The sequence below is a fragment of the Lepisosteus platostomus genome, chromosome 4, assembly GCF_059453375.1.
Source record: "Lepisosteus platostomus isolate fLepPlt1 chromosome 4, fLepPlt1.hap1, whole genome shotgun sequence".
NCBI classification, from domain to species: Eukaryota; Metazoa; Chordata; class Actinopteri; order Semionotiformes; family Lepisosteidae; genus Lepisosteus; species Lepisosteus platostomus.
The window spans coordinates 6,413,446-6,423,507 of record NC_142614.1 but is presented as its reverse complement, the minus strand read 5'-3'; the positions used below and the strand labels follow the sequence as shown (position 1 = coordinate 6,423,507).

Sequence of the window (10,062 nt, the reverse complement as noted above, 5' to 3'; positions counted from 1 at the left end):
TCGCGTATAACATGCGGGAATCCCAGCAGCCAATAAGCCACAGGGATACGAACCACTGGGAAAAGAAAACCGGTCTTTTTCGCCCCTGAGCCCTGAAAGGGCGACTCTACGGCACGGAGGGGCTTCTGCGGTCGCGTTCGCGCTGGAGCGCGTGGGGGGGGGGGGGGTGGTCGCCCGCACAGTCCCCCCGCGTGCTGTTGACAAACCCAGGCTGGGAGAAGCCGGGTGGAGCCGCGAGGCAGCGGTGGTCCCGCCCTGGGGTGTCCGAGCGGTGGCGCAGGTCTACCGAGAGGAGGGAGGGAGGGAGGGAGGAGGAGGAGAAGAACGCACGCATGTAGCGCGTTTCCAAATAAATCATCTCAAAACGCTTTCAACTGCAGTCAAGACACGTCTCGCCGTCCAATCAAACGACAGAAATGGATCTATCCTGTAAAGCACAAAGCGGATGCGCAAACAAAATGAAAACGATTAAGAAAACGTCTTTGGGGGGGGGGGGGGGGGGGATAATTATTAGATTCCATGTAATAAACACCACCACACTATTCCATGTAATAGGGCACCACGGGACTCTGTGTTGTTTCCTGGGAGGGAGGCTGTCGCGGACAGAAGGTCGGAATCCCAGCCCAGGAAGGTGTCTGTCGTGTCGTGTTGAACTGTAGGGATGAGCCGACGTGCTCGGCCGGTCTCTGAGGAGAGAGCGATACGGGAGTCGAACTGCAGGCGTGCGGCACCGCGGCAGTGTCGCTCTCGGCTCTCACTACGGCTCTCACTGGAGTGGTGGCCGGCGAGATTTAGGGATAACGTCAGCCACGAAAGTGCCCGGAAAACAAGTAATCCGCTTAAAATAAATATCTGTCACGGACGACGACCGCGTTTCAAAACACCGGGAGGGGGGGGGGTCGGTACTGTCAGACCCGTCACTGCGGGCGGCGCGCGTGGGGTCCCGGGGCGCCTCTGTTTTCATTCGAAACGCTTCCCCGAGCGATAACGGACGCGTTTGTTTTCCAAACTTTTCATGTGTCTCCGCGCCACGGAGGGAGACTCGTGAGAGAAAACAGCCTCACGTTTACTCGTGATCCACCCCCCCACCTGCCCGGACAGGACCCCCGCCTTCCAGTGACCGGCGGCCAGAGCTTGAGGTAACCGGCAGGAGGCGCTGTAGCTGGTCGGGGTCGGGGCCGTGGAAATGGACAGCAATCTCACATGTCCAGCCGCAGAGACAACTGAAGTAGCCCCCGACAATGAGCCGTACATTATACGCTACCTGCGGGAATGCTGAAAGACGCGCTCATAGAGTAGAATTAGCCTGTAGTCTAACGCTGAGACACAGTCGTTCATTGTAACGACGGGTTCACTTTACGCTGGGGGCTGATGCAGTTAAGTACAATACAGTCTCATCATTACCCGATAGCAGAGCCCGTGGCAGGAGCTGTAGTAGTCGAGGTACCATGATTATCAGCAGTTTCCTGCCTTGAGAACTTAGGGAATTGTGTACCAATTTGGTTGGGAATAGGAGTTGCCGTTTATGACGGTTATTCAAACGTGTTTTAGATCATGACCATTTCCGAGGTAACTCAAGTTTCTACAGTGTTAAAAAAAATAGTGCAGAAACAACTGGAATGTTATAAACAAGAAGTTAATTATTAAATAATTTGATAATATGTAATAATAAATGCAAAGTTATAATCACAGGCTCTAAGTAGCAGTGGCTGTAGCAGGAATAGCATGACTGGCAGTAATAGTAGCAACTGCAGCAGGAACAGCAGGAACTACAGTATGAATAGCAGCAACAGCAGTAATAGCAGCAGTGGCAGTAACTGTAGCAGGAATAGCTGTAGCTGGAATAGCAGCAGTGGCAGTTACTGTAGCAGGAATAGCTGTAGCTGGAATAGCAGCAGTGGCAGTAACTGTAGCAGGAATAGCTGTAGCTGGAATAGCAGCAGTGGCAGTAACTGTAGCAGGAATAGCTGTAGCTGGAATAGCAGCAGTGGCAGTAACTGTAGCAGGAATATCTGTAGCTGGAATAGCAGCAGTGGCAGTAACTGTAGCAGGAATAGCTGTAGCTGGAATAGCAGCAGTGGCAGTAACTGTAGCAGGAATAGCTGTAGCTGGAATAGCAGCAGTGGCAGTAACTGTAGCAGGAATAGCTGTAGCTGGAAAAGCAGCAGTGGCAGTAACTGTAGCAGGAATAGCTGTAGCTGGAATAGCAGCAGTGGCAGTAACTGTAGCAGGAATAGCTGTAGCTGGAATAGCAGCAGTGGCAGTAACTGTAGCAGGAATATCTGTAGCTGGAATAGCAGCAGTGGCAGTAACTGTAGCAGGAATAGCTGTAGCTGGAATAGCAGCAGTGGCAGTAACCGTAGCAGGAATAGCTGTAGCTGGAATAGCAGCAGTGGGAGTAACCGTAGCAGGAATAGCTGTAGCTGGAATAGCAGCAGTGGCAGTAACTGTAGCAGGAATAGCTGTAGCTGGAATAGCAGCAGTGGCAGTAACTGTAGCAGGAATAGCTGTAGCCGGAATAGCAGCAGTGGCAGTAACTGTAGCAGGAATAGCTGTAGCTGGAATAGCAGCAGTGGCAGTAACTGTAGCAGGAATAGCTGTAGCTGGAATAGCAGCAGTGGCAGTAACTGTAGCAAGAATAGCTGTAGCTGGAATAGCAGCAGTGGCAGTAACTGTAGCAAGAATAGCTGCAGCTGGAATAGCAGCAGTGGCAGTAACTGTAGCAAGAATAGCTGTAGCTGGAATAGCAGCAGTGGCAGTAACTGTAGCAGGAATAGCTGTAGCTGGAATAGCAGCAGTGGCAGTAACTGTAGCAGGAATAGCTGTAGCTGGAATAGCAGCAGTGGCAGTAACTGTAGCAAGAATAGCTGTAGCTGGAATAGCAGCAGTGGCAGTAACTGTAGCAGGAATAGCTGTAGCTGGAATAGCAGCAGTGGCAGTAACTGTAGCAGTAATAGCTGTAGCTGGAATAGCAGCAGTGGCAGTAACTGTAGCAGGAATAGCTGTAGCTGGAATAGCAGCAGTGGCAGTAACTGTAGCAGGAATAGCTGTAGCTGGAATAGCAGCAGTGGCAGTAACTGTAGCAGGAATAGCTGTAGCTGGAATAGCAGCATTGGCAGTAACTGTAGCAGGAATAGCTGTAGCTGGAATAGCAGCAGTGGCAGTAACTGTAGCAGGAATAGCTGTAGCTGGAATAGCAGCAGTGGGAGTAACTGTAGCAGGAATAGCTGCAGCTGGAATAGCAGCAGTGGCAGTAACTGTAGCAGTAATAGCTGTAGCTGGAATAGCAGCAGTGGCAGTAACTGTAGCAGGAATAGCTGTAGCTGGAATAGCAGCAGTGGCAGTAACTGTAGCAGGAATAGCTGCAGCTGGAATAGCAGTAGTGGCAGTAACTGTAGCAGGAATAACCATAGTAGCAATAACTGTAGTAGGAATAGCAGTAGCTGTAGCAGGAATAGATATACTAATCATAACAGTAGTTACGTTGTGATCGTTTATTGGTCACAGTGCCACACCTACCGATATTGTACAACTCAAAAAGACCAGTATCTGAGGTCTGCTAACCTCACAGTTCCCAGGACAGCGGGCACGCCCCAGCAGCCTCTCCGTGCGGCGGTGACGAGCCGTGTCCTCCCCTGTCTCACTTCCAGCAGGACCCTCACGGAGCCGGGCGCACTGTAATGGAGATAGCGCGCACATCGCTGAGGTAACTGCCGGCTGGCGAAGGGTCCGAGATACCTCACCCAGGCCTCTCCTGCGAGAATACACCCGGAGCCGTGCCAGCAGCGCCAGACAGGACGCCCCGCGGGTCCCAGAGGCGATCGATCGCCCCAGACAGGGAGGTGTTGAAAGGGCTGCGGGCTCTCAAATCCAATCAGCCTCCGTCTCTCTGCAATGCCTTCAGCTCAGTTTCCCAGAAGTCACCCCTCCCAAGACACAAACACTCACGCATTCCGAGTTTCCGGAGCTGTCAGGTATCCAACACGGAGACCTTTTCCCTTAACCTGGCTCTTAAGTGAAACTCAATTCTGCGGCTCTGTGCAACAATACTTAACGTCCAGGAATATTTAAGGGGAAAATGAAGTTGGGGGTGTTTTACACTACTGAGCTGAGGAACCAGTTGAGTAGAGGCTCTTCTAAAGAAGAAGGTTTTGAGTCTCCATTTGAAGGAGTTTACAGAGGGTGACTGTCTGATATCTTTAGGGACAGAGTTCCAGAGCTTTGGGACATAACAGGAGATTTCACACATATTACAGAAACTCCACTGAACATCTAAGGCTACAAACAAGAGTAATTTATTTAGTTGCTAGCACATTATTCGTCTGAACATCTTGTCCAGTCATGTCTTACAAGATCACAGGAAATCAGCTTCAAGAAGACAGCTGTGCAACTTGTTCCAGACACCCACTGCCCTTTCTGTACAGAAGGGCCTTCTGTTCTCAGTTCTGGAGTGCTTCTTCTCTGTGCTTTCTTCTGATACTGCCCTGCTTTCTATGTGCTACAGAACACGGGACTATGACTGTATCTATGATTTACTTTAGTAATTGTTGTGTGACCCTGTCCAACTCTGACAAATGCTTATCATTACCTTCTGTGATTAATGATAGCTTAACTTTGTTAGCAGATGCACCATGGTATCACAACACAGTAATCAAAAAGATCAATCTAAACAAATAATAGTACAATCATAATCTAGCACAGTGTAGCGAGAGAAGCACAGACACCGCAGGGCTTCACTGAGAGTATGCAGAGGACAAAAAGTAAAGGGGATATTATGATTGAACCTCCATTACGGAGGCTTCAGTCAAAAGCCAATGTAATAAAAGTCACCTCGTGCCGCTGGTCTTCCTGGCAGGAGACCAGAGTGAGGGAGGATGGGCAATGGTCAGTCCGAACTGCAGCAGGAACAGCCGCCACCAGCAGAGGGAGACAGAGAGAGCGAGCGCGAGAGAGGCTGGGCCGGAGAGAGGGAGAGAGGGAGAGAGCGAGGCCGAGCCGCAGGGGGAGAGAGAGAGACAGACGAAGCGACAGGAGGGGAGACACAGCCGGGAGAAGAGCCGGGGTGGGCTCTCCGCAGACCCCAGAGGAGGCTCCCGGGGACACGCCAACTGAGCCCCTTCCCCCTCTCACCAAACACCCCTATCAAAGGCACCCCGAAACCTTCCCCAGGCATGGGCGCCTCCCTGTGTCCCCCCCAGCCCCCCATCTACTCCAGACACAGCCCCCAGCGCCAGCACAAGCTCCCAGCCCTCTTCCCTACAGCGCCCCCGCCCTCAGGGGAGGGCGTGAACACACGTAGCCATGTGCCCCAGATCGCCCGTGGCCCCCAGGGTTCCCCCAAGCCTCAGCCCTCCCTGCTGCCCCTCAAATTTACCTTGAGGCAGCAGAAATCTAGAGCCCTGCCTGTCCCCCTTCTCCACCCCTCTCCCAGCAAAGACGTGTCGCTCACACCCCTGACACTAGGGGGAGACAAGTCTCCACAGCCAAAGCAGGAGATTAAGGATAGGGGGGTTTGTCCGAGAGGGGCATGGGACATCAAAGCACCCCAAATTTCCACTCCCCCCCCTTCTGCACGCTCTGCTCCCCCAGCCCAGCAACTGGAGGGTGCTACTGGCTCAGAGCCAGACGCCTGGGTTCAGTGCCAGCATTCACAGCAAGGTGGTATGGGGGCTCAGCCAGAAAGCAATACCTGCTGCAGCAGTATGAGCAGCACTAGCAGCAGTAGCAGTATCAGCAGCTTTAGTAGCTGGAGTATTAGCAGTGGCAGTGGGAGCAGTGTCAGCAACAACCCCAAGAGCACAAATGACAGCAGCAGTACCTGTAGCAAAAGCTCCATACCCATACTGAAAGTGCCTCCCAACTTCGTCATGTCCGAGAAAACCCGCGCCCAGCTGGATGCCAGGTCTGTCTGCCCATCAGGGCATTTCTGTCGGTTTCTCTTTCTCTGGCCTGTGTGTGTCACCCCTTGTCTTCCTTCTATGTCAATTTCTGTCTGCTTCTCGGTCACTCTTAGATTGTCTTTGTGTGACTGCCTGCTGCACTCTCGCTGTCAGGCTCTCCATCACTGTTTGACATACTGTACCTTGACATACGTAGACCCTCTGTCTGTGGGTCTGACTCTCTTTCAAGCCCGTGTCTGTGTTTGAGTGTCAGCCCCTCTATCTCTGTCTGGGTATCAGACCTTTGCATTTATGTCTGGCTCACTGTCAGATCCCTGTGTTTCTGTCTGGCTCACTGTCACACCCTTGTGACTGTCTGGCTCACTGTCAGACCTCTGTGTCTCTGTCTGGCTCCTGTCAGACCTCTGTGTCTCTGTCTGGCCCCTGTCAGACCCTTGTGTCTGTCTGGCTCACTGTCAGACCCCTGTGTCTCTGTCTAAGTGTCAAACCTCTGTGTCTGTCTGGCTCACTGTCAGACCCCTGTGTCTCTGTCTGAGTGTCAGACCCCTGTCTCTGTCTGGCTCACTGTCAGACCTCTGTGTCTCCGTCTGGCTCCTATCAGACCTCTGTGTCTCTGTCTGCCCCTGTCAGACCCCTGTGTCTCTGTCTGGCCCCTGTCAGACCCCTGTGTCTCTGTCTGAGTGTCAGACCCCTGTGTCTGTCTGGCTCACTGTCAGACCCCTGTGTCTCTGTCTAAGTGTCAAACCTCTGTGTCTGTCTGGCTCACTGTCAGACCCCTGTGTCTCTGTCTGAGTGTCAGACCCCTGTCTCTGTCTGGCTCACTGTCAGACCTCTGTGTCTCCGTCTGGCTCCTGTCAGACCTCTGTGTCTCTGTCTGCCCCTGTCAGACCCCTGTGTCTCTGTCTGGCCCCTGTCAGACCCCTGTGTCTCTGTCTGAGTGTCAGACCCCTGTGTCTGTCTGGCTCACTGTCAGACCCCTGTGTCTCTGTCTAAGTGCCAAACCTCTGTGTCTGTCTGGCTCACTGTCAGACCTCTGTGTCTCTGTCTAAGTGTCAGACCTCTGTGTCTGTCTGGCTCAATGTCAGACCTCTGTGTCTCTGTCTGGCTCCTGTCAGACCCCTGTGTCTGTGAGTGTCAGACCCCTGTGTCTCTGTCTGGCTCACTGTCACACCCTCGTGACTGTCTGGCTCACTCTCAGACCCGTGACTGTCTGGCTCACTGTCAGACCTCCGTGTCTCTGTCTGGCTCACTGTCACACCCTCGTGACTGTCTGGCTCACTCTCAGACCCCTGTGTCTGTCTGGCTCAGTGTCACACCCCTGTGTCTGTCTGGCTCACTATCAGACCCCTGTGTCTGTCTGGCTCACTGTCACACCCTCGTGACTGCCTGGCTCAGTGTCAGACCCCTGTGTCTGTCTGGCTCACTGTCACACCCCTGTGTCTGTCTGACTCACTGTCAGACCTCTGTGTCTCTGTCTGGTTCCTGTCAGACCCCTGTGTCTGTCTGGCTCACTGTCACACCCTCGTGACTGCCTGGCTCACTGTCACACCCTCGTGACTGCCTGGCTCAGTGTCAGACCCCTGTGTCTGTCTGGCTCACTGTCACACCCCAGTGTCTGCTCATCTTCAGGCTGCGGTATCTCCAGCAGCAACAGCTGGTTCCGCCTCCCCCAGTGTCTGAGGTGCAGGCAGCAGTACGTCGGGCAATGAAGGCCGCGTCGTACTCCGAGGCTGTCAGAGCTCCTGCCGCCAGAACTGCCCACCGAGCCCCCGGGGCCATGAGGAAGGAAACCTTTGCCCCCGCAAGCACCCCAGAAAGCAACCCACCCACCAAGCCCGTGACAGCCCCCGCACAGAGCGTCGAAATCACCCCCGTAACCAAACTGACAACTAACCCCCGGGGCAATAAGGCCGTGAAACCTCCTGCACAATCCTCCACTTCTCACTTGCCCTGCAGTGTGGGCACACCGGCCGCTGGCCCCAGAGTGCCCACTTCCAGCACCCCCATCTCGCGAGAGGAGGGCGGCACCGCCCGGCAGCCCAGGCCGCCACCCCAGCCCTGCCCCACGCGGATCGGAGCCGTCAGGCAGGTGGCGAGAGGGAGAAAGGCGCACACCACAGCTCGCGTCAGCAGCGGCGGCGGCCGGGCGGGGACCGCTCAGGCGAAGAAGCAAGGCAGCGTCTCGCCAGCAGGGGGCAGGAAATCCCAGCCCGGGAGCAGCACCAGCCTGACGGCGCAAATACCGGGACCGACAGCCCCAGGGACCCCAGGCGCTCAGGATGGTGCCAGTGCGGTCAAGCTGGAAGGGTTCTCTAACGAGGAGGAACACGAGGCCAGCAGCCCCCCAGCTGCGACAGTGCAGCGCTGCAATTTCACCCCGCTGCCCGAGTCTGGAGACCTTGCGTCACAGCGCCAGCCTCAAGTAAGACACCTGCCCCCGACCCCTTACCCCCACCGCTGCCCTTCCTGGGGGCCGGAGAAGCCCCAGGGCCCAGTGCGGTCCTCCCACAGCCTTCACGTTCTGGAGCCCTGGCCCACACACCCCGGCCCCCGGTCCTCCCGCCTACCGGGCCCCACCCCCGCCCAGGCAACGGCTCCCCCAGCCCAGGCCGAGCTGAAACTCCAGCCCCAGGCCCCCTGCTCCTGCCCCAGGCCCACGGGAGAGGAGGAGGAAAGAGAGGAGAGCGAGAGGAGATCCAGCCCCTCGGCCCCGGACCCCCCGCGCCGCCCGCAGGGCCGCTGGCCGTCCTTCCACGCTGACCCCTCCTGCTCACGCCAGGCTCGCTGCCATCACCACGCCAACGCTCCGCTGCCCCACAACGTCGCCCAGTGGTGAGAGAGAGAACTGCCTGTGTGTCTCTGCCTGGACTGTAGTCTGTTTCAATCTACAGGGGAACACACAGCTGATCTCCATCTATAGTATTCATTCTACAGAGCAGCACAGGTTACTCTGCTACAGTACTACTACAGTATGTCACTGTCTGTGAAGGTGTCTGCAAAGGCAAAAAAAAGGAATCACAACGATTTATAGAGCACATGTAAATCTAATTGATGACTGCTCCATGTTAGCAACATAATGGCCAAAACAGTTGACTATGGTTGCTTGTCTCGACGTAATTAACACGTAGAAAAATTTAAAACAAGTTGCAGCAATTTAAAGGATTATGTACAGAATCTGTGCTAATTGAACACATGTTGCTCAATATATACAGGTGAAAATATAGTTCAGGTGGGCAGCTGCGTCAGCGTGCGTAGGCTGCAAAGAAACAGGTAAAGGTTTATTCCTTTGCTATTCCTGTTATCTATCAAGGATAATGCAAACTTCCTGTTGAATGCCTATCAACCCAACAATATCTTGACCAGCTGAAAAGAGAAGAAGATACAACGTTTCGGCCTTGGAGCCTTCTCCGGGTGTAAGAAAGATAGGGCTCCACAGCCGAAACGTTGTGTTTTCTTTCTTCTCTTCAGCGGGTAAAAATATAGTTGGGTTGATGGGCACTCAACAGGAAGTTTGCATTATCCTTGACAGATACAGCATGCATGACCTCAGATTTGTATACAATAGATTAAAGTGAATTAAATTTTCAATGAACTGCAATCCATAGCTACATCTAAATCTCCCACCAGCCCCTTCTCTCTGTCTCACTCCATCCATTTCACTTCCTGTCTCTCACCACCCTCAGGTTGGCAATACAGCAGAACTTCCTGTGTGAGCCAGCGTGGGTCACTACGGTAACACTAGCAGCTTCACTGGTGGCCAGAGCGACACTGCGGAGCGAGGGAGGGGACACTGGACAGTAACCATGACAACGCGCCCAGCAACCACCCGCTTCCTCAAACAGTCTTTACTGTACTTTAAGATAAACAATGGCAACACTATTGAACTGTATAATACTGTAAAGAAACAGCATATCAGAAATCAGTTGGTTTCCTTCATCGTCACACAGAAACTAGAAAAAACGTTTTGAACATTATACAAAAAAACTCAACACCAGATCATTTTTAAATTAAAATATCCAAAATGTTACTGTATATGCTGTTGCTTTTTTTAATGTGCTATGCTATCAATTAAACTTTCATTTGATCCTGTTTCATTCTGAAATTAATAGTACAGCCTATAATTAAATTCATTTTGGTAGCCAAGGAAACTCGTAATCTGTTT

General features: G+C 53.2%; 1 protein-coding gene and 1 long non-coding RNA gene across 5 annotated transcripts in view; both read left to right on the top strand.

The window, feature by feature from the left end:
• LOC148672263 (uncharacterized) overlaps nt 1–10,062 on the top strand; it is a 94,380-nt gene that overhangs the window by 75,041 nt on the left and 9,277 nt on the right. The gene's annotated exons all lie outside the window — the stretch shown is intronic.
• On the top strand, nt 953–10,048 carry LOC148672265 (uncharacterized). Of its 4 annotated transcripts, none has more exons than XM_088627858.1 (5): nt 953–1,139; nt 3,654–3,706; nt 4,856–5,902; nt 7,530–8,732; nt 9,584–10,048. In XM_088627858.1, the coding sequence occupies exons 3-5, from the start codon at nt 4,875–4,877 to the stop codon at nt 9,699–9,701; spliced, it is 2,349 nt and encodes a 782-aa protein (XP_088483984.1). In that variant the 5' UTR covers nt 953–1,139; nt 3,654–3,706; nt 4,856–4,874; the 3' UTR covers nt 9,702–10,048. The 4 variants fall into 4 exon arrangements, with proteins under 4 accessions (XP_088483984.1, XP_088483985.1, XP_088483982.1 ...); XM_088627859.1 differs by having other exon boundaries at nt 3,654–3,974; XM_088627856.1 differs by having other exon boundaries at nt 3,651–3,706.

Excerpts from the sequence above, each read along its gene's own strand:
- LOC148672265 (XM_088627858.1), top strand. The coding sequence starts at position 4,875 with ATGGGCAATGGTCAGTCCGAACTGCAGCAGGAACAGCCGCCACCAGCA. Across the intron at positions 5,903-7,529 it reads CGCGCCCAGCTGGATGCCAG|GCTGCGGTATCTCCAGCAGC; the intron begins GTCTGTCTGCCC and ends GCTCATCTTCAG. Across the intron at positions 8,733-9,583 it reads CCCCACAACGTCGCCCAGTG|GTTGGCAATACAGCAGAACT; the intron begins GTGAGAGAGAGA and ends CACCACCCTCAG.